The 22192-nt window shown below is 39.5% G+C and overlaps 1 protein-coding gene across 2 annotated transcripts in view; it reads left to right on the forward strand.

Annotated features, from left to right (window-relative positions):
* The first annotated feature begins 16019 nt into the window (after positions 1-16019).
* The window catches only part of LOC126175718 (uncharacterized), a 110933-nt gene continuing 104760 nt past the window's right edge, over positions 16020-22192 (forward strand). Inside the window, exon 1 of one of the 2 annotated variants that reach the window (XM_049922651.1) lies at positions 16020-16506. In XM_049922651.1, the coding sequence (XP_049778608.1) occupies positions 16199-16506 (308 nt within the window). In that variant the 5' untranslated portion in view covers positions 16020-16198. The remainder of the gene's footprint in view (positions 16507-22192) is intronic. The other variant, XM_049922652.1, reaches the window with a different exon arrangement.

The raw sequence follows: 22192 nt of genomic DNA on the forward strand, positions 1-22192 counted from the left end.
GGTTCGATCGCTGAATTGCAAGTCATTTCAGTTGACGCCACTTCGGTGACTTGCGTGTCAATGATGATGAAAATTATGATGAAGGACCCACAACACCCAGTCCCAAGCTGGGAATCGAACTTAGGCCCTCTGGAATGGTAGGCGATAACGCTACTGCTGCGCTACTGAGGGGGTTCAATGTGAGACACTTCATACTTTCCACAAGGAAACACACACACTAAATGTGGCATAAATTTCAAATACATTCGAGTTGTAGTAAACTGCACAGCACAGACATTGGCATCTGTATGGCACCCTCCTGTGACTTATCTGTTTATTGGCCATCTAAAGGAAACTTTCCTAGCCTCCAAAACTCCCAACCTCCACTCGGGGTCAGGTTCATTGATATATTCATGATCTTGACTCAGGACAAGACATCCTCCCACACTCCTTGAAAATCTCAACATCTTTTCTCCCACCTGTTTCACCTGGACTTCCTCTACCAAAAGTGTCACCCTCCTGGACATTGACCTCCACGTTTCTGATGGTTCTATCCATACATCTGTCCACATTAAATTCACTAACCACCAACAGTACCCATATTTTGACAGCTTCCACGCCAAAAAATCCCTCTCGCACAGCCTAGCCACTGGTGGACGACGTACCTGCAGTGTTGAAAACTCCCTTGCCCAGTATGCTGAGGGCCCCTCAAAGGCTTTCACAGACAGACCATACCCATCAAACCTAGGCCACACCCACACCCACAACCCTCACACAACCCCCTAGAACCAGCTAGAAAAGTGTGCCCCACTCATCACCCAATATCATCCTGTACTGGAACAACAGAACTGTAATTCTTTGCCAGGGCTTTGATTACTTCTCATCCTGCCCTGAAATGAGCAACATCCTACACAAGACCTTTCCACCCCCCCCCCCCCCCCCCAAACTGATGTTCCATCATTCTCCCAATTTACACAACGTCCTAGTCCATCCCTAAGGCACTCCCACTCACATCCTCTTGCCACAGCGATCAAATACCTGTGGCAGACCAAAGTGCAAAACCTGCCCAATACACCCATCTAACACCACTTCCTCCAGTCCTGTCACATACTTATCATACCCCATCAGACAGCAGGCCGCCAGAGAAAGCAGCCATGCCAAAATACCAAATCTGCTGCAAACACTGCACAGTCTTTTATGTTAGTATGGCTACCAATCAGATGTCCACCTGTATGGATGGCCACCAATAAAACGTTGTCAAAAAAAATGTAGGCCACATGATGGCACAACATGCTCAATTTCAATGGCTGCTTCACAACCCAAGCCACCTGGCTCCTTTCCTCCACCACCAGCTTCTCTGAACTAAGTAGCTGGGAGTTATCCTTATAACACATCCTCGACCCTAGTAATCATCCTGGCCTCAATTTCAAGTAATCCACTATAGGCCTACCCCCATATCCTCTAACAAACAGTTTTCCCTTCCTCTGTCCTGTCTTCCTCTCCCAAACCACTTCCCCCTATCGCCTTCAACATGTGCCACTTCCCACCAGTCACTACAACTGTGCTATCCCATTTACCTGCCACCCCTCCCTCCTGCATTCTTTGTTAGCAAACCAGCTGCCTCTTTCTAAGCCACTAGCTACCCATCCCATGTCTGTGTTTGTCTGTCTCTCCCTGACTCCCTCCACCAACCCCACTCGACACTACCCCCCACATGTGCGGCAAAAGAGCATTGGCATTGTCAGTCTAGCTGGATCCGCGTAGGAGCATGGAAGTGCGCGCGCGCAGGGTGTGTGTGTGTGTGTGTGTGTGTGTGTGTGTGTGTGTGTGTGTGTGTGTGTGTGTGTGTGGGGGGGGGGGGTGATTTCACTCTAGCTCGTCAAAGGATAAAATCCAAAAGCTAGCACATATTCTTCCTTTTTTTGTGCGCCTATCAAGCCAATGCTTCTGCTTTTCAGTGAGTGGTCTCCTTTAAACCTAAAATATGAACTGATATTTTATTAAAGTCAAAGGCATCCTATAGTCTAAGATATTATAGAGGAATTGTACCTGAACTATTACTGCTAGTCACATGTGAAATCAAATATCTATAAACACCAGTTCATCCCTAATGAGACAACATAATAAGGCCAAAAATGCAATTTTCTATGATAACTGAGTACAGGCCTCAGCTGTTCTTAAATGGCAATAATTTAAGTTCCAAGGACACCATTACTAGTCACATTGACTTATCCAAAAATATTAATGTGATGAAATATTGAAGTGAATAACCATCTATGCAAAACAATCCCCATCAGTTCATTTGGTTACATGTATAAAGTCGACCACAAAAAGTGTGCTGAAAATATTCTTTTACAGCCAGTGGATCCACTGTTCACATGCATATGGTGCGTGGCTAACTTGATTAATCCTAACATACCAAATATGAGCAGGGCAGGGTGTCTGTTTTATGCCCACCTTTTGCAATTGTAATCTAGCTGAGTCCTTTATAAAACTTCAAAAATCTATTGTTTTTAATAAACTCTTCTAACAGGTTCAGTAACTGTTTTAAATTTTTCAGATCAACTTACGTCTAATTGAGGTGATCATAAACACCTCCCCTGACCTACAAGTAGGAGATATGACTTTTCACAACAAATGCCTTATTCAATGAACAAGTAAGATGCCTAGATATCAAATTTCACTGTGTGAATATCAACCAAGGTTGCCACAGGTTCTGGAAATCCGGAAATACCAAAGAATTTCAAACACATAAGGTAAATTTAAAAATATATCTATAGTTGCTTCTTCCCTTCATACAACTCCCCTCAACAGCCTAGCAGCTGCCGACAAGAGGCATGACTAGAGGTTTGTTTGGATCAGATTCTCAGAGACTGTGGATGCTGTGGCCTTAGACAGCAGTCGTGTGCACGAGTTGTGTCTGAATGATTGTGTGAATGTGTGGGCGCTCTCATTTTCTGACAAATGATATGGCTGAAAGTTTAGCTGTGAGAGGATGATTATCTTTTGTAAATGCCTGCCTGTGGCTCAGCAATCATTTGTACAGTGAGTTGCTACCTATCCTCATCATTATTAATTCTCAGAGTATTTGAACAAGTTGTCTGTTGCATGGATTGATCACCACGGTTTCATTTCATCGACATGCTGTCAGCAGCTCGTGAATAGCTGGCCACATGAGTAGATTTAGAAGACAAGCCAAAACTGCAGGCCATTTCTGCAGGTATCTGTAATGGATGAGGCCTGCCGTTCTGAAGCTATTCGGTTCCCATCAATGTCCACACCCTGTCCTTCGGATCTAGTCTCACAAATCTGCCCGAAGGGCAAATTTGTTTTTGTGTGGCGTAAAGTAGCAGATTTTCATGGTTTATCCATGGACTCAGCACACAACGCTCCTCAGCAGGCTAGAGGCCATGGGTGATGGATTTCAGGATAGCAACTATTTCACCGCAAGAATGTTGTGCAGTGTGGTGTTTTATAGACATTTTATTTGTTCTAGTACATTCGGGCACCTCAAAAGTAGTTTATATGTTAAAAAGTATTGATGATAAGAAGATAAAAATTGTGTCAGTTGCTGGCAGTTTGTACACTTCGTACTCACATATTTCTCGAAAGAAAAATCACACGATACCTGTAAAATAATAGATATAATACAGTGGGTAATAACCAACAATAACAAACATAGTAGAAACAATATTTTATGGGGTTCACATAGTGTTGGTTTACACAATTCTTCTCCACCTTCTTCACTTCCTTCAAGAGGCTTACTTTTTTCTGAGATTATTTACGAAATTAGTGAAGGTATTTTAAATCTGTCTTAACTCCAATGAAATGCGTAAATAACATTACTGGTCTGAATGAAACACATACCATTTGCCTTGCTTTCTCCATCTAAAAACAGTTCATTACAAAAGATGTTGACATTGGTAGTTAAGATTTTTGCTCATGGGTCAATCCATACCAGTGGTCCAAAAAAAAAAAATTTGTTTCTTGACCATCTCAGAAAAATTTTATTTTTGCTGGGTGAATTCAGAATGTTTAGTAGTCACAAAAGTATTTTTAAAAAAATTATTGTTTATTATTTTGAAATGGCGGCCGTATTTGTTCCAGGCCGCATGTGGTTTTTTAGTATTTGCAAGCATCTACATTTTTTACCCTTTTTCAGTAGTGGATTGTCCTAAGCCTTTCAGATAAAATGCATTTAGTTCAACACTCTCTGGGCTACAAATTAACATCATTATCACTTAGATGAATGTATTCTTTAATATATTTTTAATAGTTCAAAGTTACCAGCCACAAATTAAAACACTCAATTTTTGAACAGTAGTTTTCCAAAGAAAGATTAATTTCTCAGTTTTAATATTTTTCTGCTATTACACTGTATCGTATAGTTACTTTTTATAGAGTATCAATGGTGAGCAGCTTACACTTAAAAAATACATTATTTTTAAAAAATGCATTTTTTTAAATTTTTCCATTTTGTGAGCTGCAAAATCTTTGTTGTGGGACCAGATAAAAATCTGAAAATTTCCCAGTTAATAGACCTTTATGATATCAAACTTTCAGTAACAATTTCAACTTTGAGATTCAATTGGAAGTTGTGGATAAAAAGATTACAAACACAAGTCTAAATACATTTTTTAACATCTGCTATATCTAGGCTTATGGAATAAATTATATCAGTTACAGTATATAATTTGATCATATCTATGATTACTTACTTTTTTATTGAAAATAAGCCTACTAATTACATTATATTGTTCTCTTGTTATTTGTTTTTAGTACATCGCTCACTGAACATTTGAGAAATTTGTTCACTCAGATTGGGTGTTAGATTATAAGTTAGCCCAGTCACAGTTGTAAATTCCATGGGAGACAGCTTCCTTAGTACCTTCTGAAGTGGCATCCAAACTTGATCTTTCTCAATTTTTTTTAAAAAGATGTCACTGGTCCTGGGGGTGATAAAATACAACATGTACATCTTGGTTTTGACAGTCAATATTATCAACTTCGCCAATCCACCACTGTTCATCGTAAACACAAGCCATTATGTCTTTATTTTGAAGAACCAGTTGTACAAGTTTCCACATTGATGAAGCTCACTACCAGGCGAAGTTGACGTGATCTTACACTTCCGCAAGTTGTGTGAACGAGATACAAAACAACGAAGGGATCGAGTGCCTTTAATCTCCTGACAAGTGTTGTACCTTTCCTTCAAGACACTGTCATAGGCTTCTTGTATTTCCGCACATTGTACAAAAACATAAGTAATTCCTTTGATACGTTTTTTACAGAATGCAAACATTTCTTGAGGTGTTATGATATGATTGTCATCGATCCGCTGCATACTTGCTTTTGTGACAGCTTGCTTTGTTGTACACCCAACAACATCACAAGCATTTTTCCCATGGAATGAAGCTAAAAGTGCCATTCTACATCAAACCCAAAATCTTATTTATGAAAGGAGATGTTAATAATTTTTTTTGTTTTTATATTGACTTGCAGCCCGTCAGAAAATTTTCGTTGAAAAATGTGGACTGCTGAAGTGTTGTGTTCAACGTAGTCAATTATGACACAAAAGCTATGGCTCATTAGTTTATCTTCATCTTTATAACAGAATACAAATGGATGAACTGTGGCCTGTTTTTTTACCCAGTGGTGCCCTTGTACTTAATCTTGAACAACAAAGGAATAATTTTCCTAAAAGTCAGCAAGAACATGCATTCATCAGCTGACAAGGTTTTCTTTTTGTCTTTCAAAAATTTACTTTGAGCATTTTGCAAGAAAATGATGCATTTTCAGATTTTCAAGGTTGGCCACCAACACAGCAAAAAACTCTTCTCGTGGTTTTATGACTGTCACCAATCAGTTCTGTCTTGTGTCACCCATTGTTTGTTATTTTATATTGTCAGGCATCAAATCATCGTCTTTGGATTCTTCAAACATGTCAAGTAAGGCTTGTTTGCCTGGACAATCTTCACATTTTTCCCTTGATCATACAATTTTAACTGTCAATATTGCATACCATAACGTCCAAAAGGTCTTTACAGTCAACTAAGATTGGCCCCATGTATCATGAACTTTACGTTCTGATGATACACGAACATTATGGGTGCCACATGTCCCTGCAACAATGCACCATCTTGATGTCAACTTGCAAAACTTTGATCTTCTAATTTTAATGTCAGGATTTTCGTTTTTAAATTGGGTGAATAGTTCATTTAAATTACACAATATGAACCTTTTTTGTCATTGAATCTTAGAACCATTTTCTTTCACAAAAAAAGCAGTCTTTTTTGCCAGACATCAAATGGCTGTTATTTTCACCATCATAATACTTAATAACTTTATTGGTTGTGTTTCCATCTAACAAATTAGAAGCATTTTTCTTTTGTAATGCTGGTAAAATTCCCTGTTCTTTTACTAATTTCAAGACATTCTGACATTAAATTCATCACTAACTTTTGCCCGACTCCAAGAATCCAGCAGTAAACTGTTATCTTAATTTTATCCTCTTTGTTTGGAGGACTGACTTTAGGTTTTAGTTTTTCTATCAATCATCATATTTGGTTGGTGAAGTTTTAGAACTTCCATCTATTTTAGTACAAATTTTATTTTGAAATGACATTTCCAAATTCTTTTTGACTGTAGATGCCACTTTCTCAATTTTTGTATTCAAGGCATTTGGTCTTTTCTCTTGATTTAGTTTTCTAATTTTACGAGCAGGTGATATACCTAGGATTTCACAAGCTGTATCTACTTTTTTAATGGTTACTGGTAAGTCACAAAATTCTGTATCTGAGGGTTTACTATCCTTTCTCTTGTGAATTACAAGTATGTTAGAATAACATGCTGGACACAATGATTTTCCTGGTATGAGATTGACAAAAGGGCTTTTATTTTCAGAATAATGTCAAATGTTTTTCTCCCAAACATTTTGTTATAGGTTTCTTATGTTTCTCAAAAGGGTCCATGCAAGACTGACCAAAAAGGTGATTATATTTAAGTATTTCTTTTCATGATACTTGCATGTTGATTTGACCTCTGGGCCAACTAAGTAAAACAACACTTCTTCTTCTTCTTCTTCTTCTTCTTCTTCTTCTTCACTGTAATATTCGATTAAAGTGATGTCTTTAGGATACACTCCACACATACTTTTAGGACATGCTTCATTAGTAATAACACCAACAGAACACTTCAAGAACTTATAGCTAAATAAGTGTGAGTAAACAATTGATGGTGTAAGGGAGAAGACAACAATCAGACTTTAGGCTTGCAGATGCAATTGTTAGCTTGCTGAAATAATTACCACAGCAATGTTTCGACAAATAATCATTAGCTTAGAATAATGTGGTGTGTTACATTAAGCAATTGGTATAGTTTATTTGATTAGCCTACCAGACATCACAGATTTTAAAAAACTTATTTTTGACTAGTGTTTGTACTCTTTTTCCATAACTTCCAATTGAATCTAGAAAGTTGAAATTTGTACTGAAGTTTGACATCGTAAAGGTCTATTAACTGTTAAATTGTCAGACTTTCATCTGGTCCTCCAACAAAGATATTGCAGGCCACAAAATGGAAAAATTAAAATCCATTTTTTTAAAACAAAGTGTAAGCTGCTCACTGTTGATTTTCTATAAAAAGTAACTATACTATACAGTGTAATAGCAGAAAAAATATTACAGCTGAGAAATTAATCTTTCTTTGAAAAAGTACTGTTCAAAAAATTGAGTTTTTTTAATTTGTGGCTGATAACTTTGAACTATTAAAAATACATTAAAGAATACATTCAGCTAAGTGATGATGATAATTTGTAGCCCAGAGTGTGTTGAACTAAATGCATTTTATCTGAAAGGCATAGGACAATCCACTACTGAATAATAGTAAAAAATGTAGATGCTTGCAAATAAAAAAACACAAGCAACCTGGAACAAATATGGCCGCCATTTCAAAATAATAAATTTAAAAAAAAGGTTGTGACTACTAAACATTGGGGAATTCACCCAACAAAAACCAATTTTTTCTGAGATGGTCAAGCAACCAGTGCTGGACCACCCGGTATGGGTTGATCCTCACATCAGGTAAAGCCACCTGCTTGCAAGTTCTTGTACCATAGCTGCAAAGACAGATTGTCAACTTACATCTTAACGTACTCTTGAGATCTCAAAATTTGTCAGGGAAAAATCCTAAAACTTGTCTGGAAATCAGGGAAATATCAGGGAATTTCAGTTGTAGCAACCCTGGCAACAACAGTATAAATAATAAGCACAATTCATTTCTCTTTGTTTTCTGATTGGTTTGGTGATGTAATCTGAATCTCTTTCATTTTCTATTTTGTTCAGTCACATTTGGTATAGTGCTAGGTACAAGGACAATTGAAAATGAGAGAAAAATGTCACAGACCTTGAAGAATCTATAATACTGAAATTGAATTTGATGATACTGATGAAGTGATGAGCGAAGCTGAAGACAAATGTATTTTGAACTAGGATGTGGACAGTTTATGAAGTACTGGCTAGTGCTGCAGTGTGGGCTATATTGATCACACGAAACTGAATTATAGGTATGTACATTAATTAGGTTTCTACTCTGCTGCATGCTGTGCAGGAACTTGGCTTGTGTGACTGTGGTGGGTGGTATTTTACGAGCTCCTTCATTCTTGGTCTCTGTTTCTGCGAGGAGATGACACCTCAAGGGCCTGTTAGATGCACAATGCCATATTATTGGAACCTCCTTGTGCAATATGTGATTCCAGCTGTGCAAAATCCAACTGTGTCCACACCACTATTTTAATGCAAGATGGGGTGACACCACATGTAGCTTGCCAGGTGAATGATTTACTTCAAGGAACCTTCAGTACAGACCCCATCATCTCTAGGCAGTTTCAACATGGATGGCCTTCAAGATCTCTGAACCTAAATCCAAGTGACTTCTAGTTATGGGGATATGTGAAAGACAGTATAACAGGTGTATCCAGACATTCCTGATCTTAAGGACAGCAGATGATATTTTTCTGATTAGACCAGATGGGATACCAAAAACATCTGATTCCACCCATCTGCTTTTACCCATGGCATCATGAATATGGTGGAAATAGCCATTCTCAGTGTATCCAATATGGCAACTATGATGTCACTACATACACAGGGCAAGAAACACGAAAATACATGAAAATAAAACATTTCCCTCCAAAAATATAATCAAAGTAACAGGACAGCCATGGGAAACTGGGGGTTTTTGGGTGGGGAGAAGCTAAATATAATTAAAAAACACACATCACGTTCCCAAAACACACAAAATGACGAAAAAGAAAAAATTACAACATTCCGCTACACCCACAAAATCCACAGGAATCTATCACTTCCATTGACTTAGATAGCTCAACCGCAACGGTCTATACCACAAAACTCCCTCTACAACTACAAGAATTGGAATTGGACACTTCCCTTGACCTACACTCCTGGAAATGGAAAAAAGAACACATTGACACCGGTGTGTCAGACCCACCATACTTGCTCCGGACACTGCGAGAGGGCTGTACAAGCAATGATCACACGCACGGCACAGCGGACACACCAGGAACCGCGGTGTTGGCCGTTGAATGGCGCTAGCTGTGCAGCATTTGTGCACCGCCGCCGTCAGTGTCAGCCAGTTTGCCGTAGCATACGGAGCTCCATCGCAGTCTTTAACACTGGTAGCATGCCGCGACAGCGTGGACGTGAACCGTATGTGCAGTTGACGGACTTTGAGCGAGGGCGTATAGTGGGCATGCGGGAGGCCGGGTGGACGTACCGCCGAATTGCTCAACACGTGGGGCTTGAGGTCTCCACAGTACATCGATGTTGTCGCCAGTGGTCAGCGGAAGGTGCACGTGCCCGTCGACCTGGGACCGGACCGCAGCGACGCACGGATGCACGCCAAGACCGTAGGATCCTACGCAGTGCCGTAGGGGACCGCACCGCCACTTCCCAGCAAATTAGGGACACTGTTGCTCCTGGGGTATCGGCGAGGACCATTCGCAACCTTCTCCATGAAGCTCGGCTACGGTCCCGCACACCGTTAGGCCGTCTTCTGCTCACGCCCCAACATCGTGCAGCCCGCCTCCAGTGGTGTCGCGACAGGCGTGAATGGAGGGACGAATGGAGACGTGTCGTCTTCAGCGATGAGAGTCGCTTCTGCCTTGGTGCCAATGATGGTCGTATGCGTGTTTGGCACCGTGCAGGTGAGCGCCACAATCAGGACTGCATATGACCGAGGCACACAGGGCCAACACCCGGCATCATGGTGTGGGGAGCGATCTCCTACACTGGCCGTACACCACTGGTGATCGTCGAGGGGACACTGAATAGTGCACGGTACATCCAAACCGTCATCGAACCCATCGTTCTACCATTCCTAGACCGGCAAGGGAACTTGCTGTTCCAACAGGACAATGCATGTCCGCATGTATCCCGTGCCACCCAACGTGCTCTAGAAGGTGTAAGTCAACTACCCTGGCCAGCAAGATCTCTGGATCTGTCCCTCATTGAGCATGTTTGGGACTGGATGAAGCGTCGTCTCACGCGGTCTGCACGTCCAGCACGAATGCTGGTCCAACTGAGGCGCCAGGTGGAAATGGCATGGCAAGCCGTTCCACAGGACTACATCCAGCATCTCTACGATCGTCTCCATGGGAGAATAGCAGCCTGCATTGCTGCGAAAGGTGGATATACACTGTACTAGTGCCGACATTGTGCATGCTCTGTTGCCTGTGTCTATGTGCCTGTGGTTCTGTCAGTGTGATCATGTGATGTATCTGACCCCAGGAATGTGTCAATAAAGTTTCCCCTTCCTGGGACAATGAATTCACGGTGTTCTTATGTCAATTTCCAGGAGTGTATATAGATCAACAACAGCTGACGATACCAAAACACAAACACCTATAACTATAAATACTGGAATCAGACATTTCCCTTGACCCTATTTTTGGAGGGAAATGTTTTATTTTCATGTATTTTCGTCAACCACAGCTGACGATACCAAAAAACCAACACCTACTTCTATGATAAATAAAACCATACTCACAACACCTAAACAACCCAAAAATTAAACATCCCCACAGTAAATAAAAAAAAACAACCAATACACCACAAACACACAAAAGAATCACAACTCGCGAACAATAGACACAAAAAACTACTTACCACCAACAAATTCCAGTGCTGCACAAAACACACACACACACACACACACACACACACACACACACACACACACACACGAAAAATACAAACAAAAAACTACCAAACCACACACAACCTACCCCCCCCCCTCGAAAAAAATCATCAACAGGTAAAAACCAACATCTCACATTATAACAACTACAGCAAGAAAGGTCCTCTCCAACAATCATAAGATAATCTCCCCCCCCCCCCAAACCCGCAACCAATACCCAAAAGCTGCCCCCTGCCCACACATACCAAACCACTCCCCCATCAACTAACCACCCTCAGCCTGTACATCTTATCCACTGCCCTCACAAAAACCCAAAACATACAATAATCTGCAGAGGCACTCTTCCAGCAGCAACACTCATCTAAATGAGACAGCAGGTCAGAAGAACACCTCTTCCCCTCCCTATGACTGGTTTCATCGCCCCTCAAAACCCCTCATCCCACCCCCCAGAAATAACTGACACCGCCACACTCACAAACCAACCGGATACTTACCCCTCCAATACTTCCTTTTCCCAAACTGCGACTCGTCTTCTTGACTGACACTCCTAGCCTGCCCAACTTACACCTATACTTCACATACACAGAACACACTTCTCTAGAAGAAGAAAACCAATCTAACACAGTCCTCTCACTCACTACAGTCTCATGTGCACAAAAATTGAGGACCTATAACAGAAATAATCCATCTCATGACCAGCTTAGATTTATCGAACCAGGTACTGCGTCTAATGGAGTGCCAAATGTTGTCCTTCCGACACTGCCAGATGTACCTACTCCTGGTCCGATATGCTGGAACTCTTGCCAACCTCATTTTCTCTCAGCAGATACTACACTTCCCAATTTCCGCTATTAATCTAAACACCTGCAGGAATCAAGGACAACATGTCCTCCGCCATCTCCGAACACAATGCAGCGCTATTACACTTGATTGGCATGTCCATACCTGATGAAAGAATCCTCGCAATAAATTAACATCTTCCCGCACCACAAACAGCAAACCAATAACACCTATCGAAAACATAAACATATAAACAAAGAAAAAATTAAATGACAACTCACTGAAAACAATTCCACTCCTTAAGTCACAAACACGGCTGACAACTACACTCCTCGGGTCAACAGAAACATCCGATCTCACGCGTCGGCTTTGACCCGTGACGTAAGGGTGTTGTGGTGTGTGACGTCATTACGGCGCGGAGTTTGGCTTGTGAGTGTGGCGTGTTTGTAGATGTTGCCTCGTTGACGTTACCTTAGTAGGAGTTTTAGGGCCTGTAATATATAGTTTACCTTTTTACTGTACTTTTTGTTTTAACGTCGTCTATGAGGCTTTTATCAGTTTGCCATTAGATTGTTCAATCTCTATGGTCTATATGTTTTGTCGCTACTCATTATGTCTAATGAATCAATATTGTTTTTTTCTTTTTTTTTTATTTGTTTCTTTTTTTTTATCTTTTGATTGACCTACACATTGATCTGTAGCGTAGCCCTGAATACGAGGTTAGGTTGGGAGTTTTTTTTTTTTTTTTGGCAGGGGGGGGGGGGGGGTGTCAGGGGGGCGCAGCCCCCCCTGCCTGGCCTTGAGTACCACTTGTTTATTATTATCTTTGTTTGCTATCAATGTTAGCAGATTGTTCTTGTGAAACCTTTGTGTGTGTTGTTTTTCTATGTGTTTTCGTCTTTGTGATACGTATGCAACGTTTTTATATCCGCCATATTGGAATTGTCGTTTATGGTCGTTTCCGCCATATTTGTGACGTCATGGGTCAAAGCCGACGGGTTGGATCGGACGCTTCCGTATTTCCCACTCCTCCAACGCCAAATCTCAAATGAACCCAACACACACACACACACACACACACACACACACAAACCAGAGGGAACCATCAAACACAAGAAAATGACATCTATGAACACAACCAACTCAAACTAAACGCCACACTGTAATGACCTGGCACACCACAACAACCTTACGTCACAGGTCAAAGCAGACAAGAGGAATTGGATGCTTCTGTTTACCCAACCAGATGTGCGGCGAGCAACTGTCAACCATGCCATGTTATGGATGCATCATGTTGCTGAGTTGGGGTAGAATACTGAAAACAAGCTGTAACTTGTGACCATATCCTAATAAATGTACCACAATCACCCTTATGTGTGTGATCGTTTCTCCCCTTTTCCTGCATTCACGGCACCAATTTCTGACTGCTTAGAGTGCCATATTTTCTCCTGGTGCCAGAAAGTTGGGCTATCACATTTTCAGCATACTCGGCAAGTGAACCTATTACTGAACATACCAATAACATTTCACCATCCTGTGATGTATACACCCTGCACTACACCATCATCTTAATTATAACCACCTGGTACAAACAGACTTAAGACAAATCCTGGGTGCCTTCAAGTGGTGACTTAGCTGGTGAGGTTAGTGACAGTATGCTACAAGCAATGTAAAAGTTTTTAAGTTCAAACCTCCTCAGACTACAAGCAAGTACTACTAAACACAACAAACAAATAGAAGATAAAGGAACAATAAGGGAATAATTAACATAGTAAATACACATATGAATGAAGAGGCACTGAGGAAGCAATTATCCAAGATAGACGAAATTTAATTACGGCTCAACGCTTCCAGAAGGTAGGTAGGTAGGTAGGTAGGTAGGTAGGTAGGTTTGTACTGCTATCATGAGCTGAAATACATTCCAGCAGTCAACTAAAGTAGTAAGATTTGATGACAAAGAGACGCAAAATGCGGACAGGAAACATGACAAGCTCTCTGCAACGTGAGAAAAGCACAGTAACTCTTGTGGGAACATAACATACTAATAGATAAGTCCAGGATGGAATAATAGTAACATGGAAAGGACAGATTGCTACTCACGACCTACAGGAGCAACTGAGTCATAGACATGCACAATGAAAAAGAATGTTAGAAATACTCCGACAAAGTCTTTCTTCACAATCAAAAAGAGACTTTGTATGAAAGCTGAAATAGTTCTAGCAATCTCTTTCATTGCACCTGTCCGTTACTCAATGCCTCCCCTATGTGGTGAGGAGCAAGCTACCCTTTCCATATTACTGTTATAGTAATAGGAAACATATACCTCAAGAACCAAAGTCTCAAGAAGAGAGACACCGTATATTCTAGGTAACTTGTTTTCAGGGATTCAAGTAGACCTATTGAAAATATTCCAATCACAACCGTCTCACATAGTCCCCATGAAAAAATCCAAATGATACTTCCTGTTGCACGTGCATTGTAACACAGCAACTGAGCCACCTACTAGCATTAGGAAAGCCTAAAGCTATGTTATAATGAAACTGAAGCAGTGTTGACACATTTATCAAATGTGTGAGGAAACATTCAACTTGGAGGGCTGTAAGATGATGTTGGCTGTCTGTTTCCTTTGATCTTGTGCACCCAGCAGCGATAAATGATTATAAATTGTTTCTATTAAAAAACCAGGATTAGAAAAAAAACCCTAACAAGTGAATTTCTTCGAGAATTGGGACTATGGGTCACGAAACCAAACTGCACGAAGGGTTACATACATTGAAGTACTGTAGAAGTCTGTGGTATGGCATGTATTCTGGGAAGGGAAATCGTGCGAAACTATGGTTCAAAGGAAGTTCGAGGAGCTAAAGATAAACGTCATCAGTGTACTGCTGAAAACCGGTAAAAAGCAGAAAAGTTCAAGAAAGTGCGTATACCAATCATAATATCCAGCCCTTTTACGAGCTAAGCATACAGCAAATACTGCAAGAAAAATGTTCTATGTGCCAGATGTGAAGGAGATTCCCAAGAAAGTGATTAACAATTTTTCCCTGAAACTATATTGTGGGAATCCTTTCAGTTTTACCTCAGATACATAAAATATTATAGAATTTTACTACAGTTTCCTTCATAATGATTTATTCACGAGTTATAAAATTCCTTTTACTTCTGATTTAAACAGACTGGTCAAGAGTAAGTGAAAAGTACAAAAAACGTTGTTGAAGACTGTGCTAAAATATATTTTCGGATCCAGGAACTACTTACACATAAGTGTCTCTTTAAACAATGTGTTAGTAAAAGGCAACAAAAGTTAACGAAATTTCAATTTTTCGTGGTAGTCACAGATTACCGTCTCGTTGGTTACATAAATTACCGAAAATGCGGTGGTACTGGTGACATTAACTGACAGTAGCAAACGTTTCAGTGGCGGCGGAACAAAATACTCAAATTCAATTCGTATTAAAGCGCGGAGAGGAGTAACAATATTTAGTTTACTCGTCGCCAAAGTACTAAACTCCTAATAAGAACTTACAATGTCGGTAACAAATTCTGAAATGCGAACTTTACATTTACTATCGGCACCGGATATTTACGGCTACACCCATTCTCCATGTTTCATAGAGAATTAATTTTTCAAGACACAGTTCGCGCCAATCAATGTGTTTAACGGAACTATACCATATTTCGTACACTCCACACTCTTCTATTAACACAATTACAGCAACACAAAAATTGATAACCCCATTCGACGCACCTGAGGATACTAGTCAAAGATGCTACAAAATACCGCGCGGTTGATTATACGGGACTGAGATCGGCTTCGTTTGCGAATGATCTACACAAAGCATGTTTGTGACCATCACTGCATAGCTAAAACTCCCATCGATAAATGCGTATTTTAAATCTTGAGCTTAAAATTTTAACAGGCAAATTTTAAGTATAGCGAGCAGCTGTTGTTAACTTGCGATCGACGCTACCTGCTTTTCTGCTACAGATTTTATATTAGGTTTAGATAAGAATACATCTCCTTGTTTCTGTTACAAAATATTCTCTTTAGTTTACAATGAAGACGACAGCGTAATATTCATACTTTTGCAGCAGTGTGAACTAAGATATTACTAACTGTTGGATCTATTTCCGTCGTTCAATCATCAATGCGGGCAGTATTTGTGTTTTGGTTGACACCGCGAGAAGTGTGACCATAGCAAAGTAGTTTTGCGGTTGACACAAAATGATTAATGATGTGCCATGCTTGACGTACATGGCACTGTACATTCTATCGTTTCACGTACTTCAGAGTAATTCGAGAACGTCAACTCTATGGAAACTAAATGCAGAAGAAGGAAAAATAATGGAAGCAAGTCATTTTCCTGGGATTGTTACATTACCTGACGTGAACAGCGATTCGCGGATCGCTGACAGTGACCGGATATTTAACATTATTACGTCAACAATACATTTTGGAAAATCGTGGACTAAACAGAGCATGGAGTATTACTGCACAGATTGTCAAGCAATGAATTTTGCCCCTAATGATATGTAAGTCCTTTACTCCTCTATAACATTTTGTTGTTTTTCGTAGAGCTATTGTACCTGTGACATTTATGGTGCTTATAAGGTTGGATTTGGATGTGCTTCGCTGGCCTGTTCCAGCACGAAACAAGTGCACCGAATACGAGCAACCCCGTGTTACTAGCCACACAGCCCGTGTGTATGTCCAATGTAACACTACCAGAATCGAAAATCTAGGAGAAACTAGTGTGTGACATGCTACGTCATTGCTGTTTGTTTATTCCTTAAATACAGCCTTTTAAAGAGTACCGACAAGTGGCCGCTGGCTTGGAACTAAGTTTGTAATCAAAGAAGCTGTGGACTGCATATGTTAAATGCTGACGACTGGCTATGATTGATGTTAATAGTCTCTTGCTGTAATTACAGCCTTTCAGGGACCGTATGTGAAAGCTGTTGGTGAGCAAGGTTTGCACATGTTGTCTTAACATTTTATTGTAATCACAGCTTTACGTCAGTGACTTGCAAAATCTTTCATTATGCTCCTTCTTTTAAGAGGGAAAAGCTTCTGAAGAAAACAGTTTAGAGTACTTATACACACAAATTAGCCAAATCGTGGTGAAACAAAACACTGCATACACCACAAATAGCACAAAAAAGTACTTCAGCATGCCACGAAAAGCTAAAAAGTACCCATTCATGGTTTATAGTAAAACATTTACCATAGAACAATAGTATAATGTAAGAATGGAGGCTTATTTACTCTTGAGCATTGATTTTTGGCATGTAAATAAAAGCTACAGATGTTTTTAAAATCTAGACAACCAGATAGTTTTTATGACAGTTGGCTAATAGGGCTTGTTTTAGTAATTTATTTTGTATGTATAAGGGTTCTCGGTCTCTGTTTACAGGGGTTGGACAAAAATGTGGAAGCATGAGAAACACAACATATTATCATGCCTAATACAGTGTAGAAAACATGACATTCAGAACAACTTCTAGCCATCTCAGAATGGCTAAATACAGGCCCTGTATGACTTTCAAGGGAATCTTATACCATTCTTCCTGCAAAATACTATAAAGTTCAGGTAACGATGATGGAGGTGGATGGTGACCTGGTACTATTCACTCCAAAGCAAACCACAAAGGCTCATTAATACTGATATCTCGCTACCTTTGGTGGTCACGAGAGATACAATTCATCCTTGTGCTCACAAAACTAGTCTAAGACACTGTGAACTGTGTAAATAGGGGTGCTGTCATCTTGGAACGCAGCATCACTATTGGGGAACAAGTATTGTACCATGGGACAAAAATAATCAGCCAAAATGGCCACACAATGCTTGTCAGTAATAGGACCTTGCAGAATAATCACGGGCCCCATGGATTACCATGAATGGCTGCCCAAATTTTCATTGAACCCCCACTATATTTCACTCTTGGGATGTAAACTCGACCAGAGGTAGGAAACCATATGAAACAACACACATCCAACCAAATGACTTTCTTTCGTGGCTCCATAGTCCAGATTTTATGGCTTTGACTCCATATTTTCCTGTTACAGGCATTTCATTGCTGAGTGGACTTTGAATTCCAGCTCACTCAGCAATTCCCTGCTAATAGAGCTCCTTTCGTGTTGTTTTGGTAGTGACAGTGACAGGGTTCACAAGTATGACACTTAGTTCTGCAGGTGCCATCCTTAGTCAAATATAACAGTGTAACCTGCAGACTTGCAGTCTGCACATATATTCAAGCATGCATTTCCTGCACTGGATCCATATTTTTGTTTTCGTCGAAGACCACATCCTGGATTGAGCGAAGTCTAGATAAAACTTATTTTTTTATATTTTTTTGTAGTTGTAAAAATAACACTTCGGTTGACACTTGTTTTCATTTGTAGCAACAAATGTTTTCAGAAGGAAAACAACTTGATGCTTAACTGAAGCCTGTGATACTGCTTCACCAACTCACAATAAAACTGTAACTTTTCAATGTGATAGGCCTTGGGATGTTGTAGGGATCAATATGTCAGCACAACTAAGATTAAAACCAGTTTTTCACCTTTTAACTTAACCTAATGCATGCTATGCCTCAGTATGTCACCACAAACTACATTAGAAAAAGTGATGACACCAAAAATATATGGGCAGTGTTCAGTTCTCTACTGTTTCCATATGTATGACATCACAGCATCATTATGCCATATGACTAAGTTGACATCCAGTTTCAGTAGTTTCAATTGACCCCAGTGGGGTAGTTAGTGGCTGACCTTTGAAGACGAACATATTCAAATAATGCAGTACAGACTTACTAAAAGTCAAAACCGATTGTGATACCATTTATGTAACATGAGGTTGAAAAATATAATCAAATAGTTTTAGTAATTTGATAAAGGATAGATCACTACTCATCTTACGGAGATGTTGAGTCGCAGATAGGTACAATGAAAAGACTGCTATACATTTTAGTTTGTAGCCGAAAGGCCAGCCTGCCTGCCCGCCCCCCCCCCCCCCCCCCTCTCTCTCTCTCTCTCTCTCTCTCTGATGGGGAGAACACAGTGACAGAGAGACAGACAGACCAGCACGACTTCGGCCAGCCTGCCTGCCCGCCCCCCCCTCCCCCCCCCTTCTCTCTCTCTCTCTCTCTCTCTCTCTCTCTCTCTCTGATGGGGAGAACACAGTGACAGAGAGACAGACAGACCAGCACGACCACTCTCTCTGGCCACATTGGCTGCACTTTTGTTGACTACTCTGTCACTGCACTCCACTAAGGCAGCCTACCTAGTCTGTTTATATTCTGAAGAGGTCTTTCTATGATATTGACATATCTACTTTACATAGTATTGTTATTGCTTTGCTGAATAAGAACTTGGTGACCTTAGTTGTATTACTCCAGAGTGTAATTCTGTAAGAGAATAGAGAATTAAAGTTTTCAAGAGAAGCCAGCATGCTGGTCTTAAAATGAACGAACTGAGAGATATCTTTTGGCACGTGTTGGTATGAAGTCAATGCATCTGTAGAAATCTTACTTACCTTCTTTTTTTTTTGGGTGGGAGGGGGGGGGGAGGATTCATTTGTATTTCCAAAACTTAAATGCATCTTGATTTCTTTGTATAAACACATCCTCTTGTTTTTTTCTGATCAGTGTACGATTCCATCCTTGTAAAAGGTTGCCATAACTGTTTTTGTTTCCCTAGTGTAATTTTATGATCCACCTGACTGAAGGCCTTTTTAGCACCACAGAACACTACCAGAAGGTTAGTTCTCGTTATGTCGCTCTGTAGAGTGTCTTTCTTTCAGAAGAAATGAACAACTTATACTTCAAAAGATGAATCAGTTTTCTGCTGTAAGCCATTTTATTAAAAAAATTTGAAACAAGTGAAAAAGTTAAATGGGCTTGTAATTATTGGTGTCACTTTTTTGTGTGAAATTATTTGTCCTGAAAGGCTGTATTTAAGTTTAGAAAAATTTCAGTATTTTGCTGATTATATTTTTGTTGTCCTTTTCAAATGCGCCTTTAGATCGTAGTCGCATATTAAAATCAAATGGAGTACATTCAAAGTTTTATATGACTGTCTGTGCTAATGTTTTGGTGTTCTTCTAATGCACCTAGGAAAGTTAACTATGACTGCCAACACATACTTAGGAGGAGAGAGAAAGAAGAAGAAGAAGGGGAAAAAAAAGAAAATCCAAGACTGTAATAATCTTAAAAGTACACAGTCATAGCCAGAATGGTTTCAGTATTGGCAGCATAACAACCTTCCTAAAAAAAGTTTTATTTCAGTTTCCCAATGCTTCTGATTAATAATTATTTATTGACTATAAGTTTCAGTCTAAAGATTATCTTCAGGTAGGCCCCTATATTGATTTTATTCACATAATGTATATCACAGCCAATACTGGGAGCAAAGTGTCTATTGCCTTACTAGTTTTATTTGAGTGTTGCTTGATAACGTCCTAGACTGATTTTTTTTCTTGAAGTATATTGTTCTTTACTTTCTTGATAACAAACTGTAAGATCTGACAATAGTTGTGTTTTAATGAGCTTTAACTCTTCGTTTCAGCTTGTTGTTATGGTACAAGGTACTTAAATACCACATGTTATCTATCCTTGGCCTCTGCTTATGTTTTATGGAAAAAATGACTCAAAGTGCTGAATAAGTACTAGTATATCCAAGAAAATTTGATTTTTTATTAATACTGCCTGCTTAGTAAATGTCTTCTCATTGTTCTTCTCAAATGTTTTCTCTAAACACTGTTATTGAGTCATTGTTTGTTTTTCTGTTGCATGTTTTTGTTCTTTCATGAAATGAGCATAATAGTTGGGTACATATTATTGTCAGTATTATACCATAATTGTACATTACAATCACCGAGCAAAATCATTATTTTTCAATAGCTGTTGCCTTGACATTCAAGCCATGCATTGGGAACGCTATTGTGTGAAAATAAACTGAAGCAGCTTATGAGTGTGGTAGTGCTGCTTCATACCTCCTACTCACCCTTTGTTGTTTGAAACTTACGTTATTGGCTCTGCCGTTTCTAATTTTGGTATGAGTTCTTGTAGCCAAGATATGCCCAATATTTAATGCACTTTCCATTATAAATACCTAAAACTACAAGGTAAATTCAGAATCCAGAAGATAAGCTTTAGAACTGTGCTTCACTATGAGAAAGGCAGGTTCTGTCTATAGAATAATTCTTGGGAGAAAGCAGAAGTAGCTTCATAAATATCAAGTGTTCAAATGGCAAGCCAGTACTAAAGAAATAAGGGAATGCTGAAAAGTGGAAGGAATATATAGAAGAGCTATACAAAGGGGACAAACTTGAAGACAATATTACAGAAAGACTGAAATGGTAGAAGATAAGATACAGCAAACAAAATTTGACAGATCATTGAAAGATCTAAAACAAGGCATCAGGAGTATATGACACCAGCTCCAAATCTATTAAACTATTGTGTGGTGGTAAAGATATATGATGGAGACGAAATACCCTCAGACTTCAAGGAGAATGTAATAATCACAATTCATAACGTCAAAAAGACAGAAACTGAAAGCTGTTAATATTACCACACCATGAATTTAATAAGTTATGAATGCAAAATACTGACATGAACAATTTATAGAAAAGTGGTATAATTGGTAGAAGCCAACCTTGGGGAAGATCAGGTTGGGTTTTGGTTAAACATAGAAACATACGAAGCAGTATTGACACTATTACTGGACTAACAAGTAATTACACTAAACTCAAGCTAATCTGGCAATTCCCAGCATTTGTGGGTGCTAGGTTAGCAGACATGCTGGATAACAAAATGTCTTAAATTTAGTGTAAACACAAAGATACATTCCTTATAATAGAAAACTTAGCCCTTGTGTGTCTACAGATACAAAAATATCGCTCATTATGAAATGTGTCCCAAATTTTTAGTTGTCACAATGATGATGTGTAAGACAGTATACTTAATTGCACAATGGTTTCATAAGCATTACATCGGTTCTGCACATTTTGGATTGTGGCATAATGTACTCCAGGAAGATATTTGCAGTTTCAGTAATAACAGTGTGAGATATTTTCACTTTTTCCCTCTCCCATGACCTCTTCTTCATCACTTTCATCATAAATTTCCTGTACACTTTTTGTCATCTCTTCATCTCTTAAAGTTTGGCCATAAATAGTTTCTCATCTAGTATTATATGCAACAGCAATTGATTTCT

This window comes from Schistocerca cancellata, chromosome 3 (genome assembly GCF_023864275.1).
Source record: "Schistocerca cancellata isolate TAMUIC-IGC-003103 chromosome 3, iqSchCanc2.1, whole genome shotgun sequence".
NCBI lineage: Eukaryota > Metazoa > Arthropoda > Insecta > Orthoptera > Acrididae > Schistocerca > Schistocerca cancellata.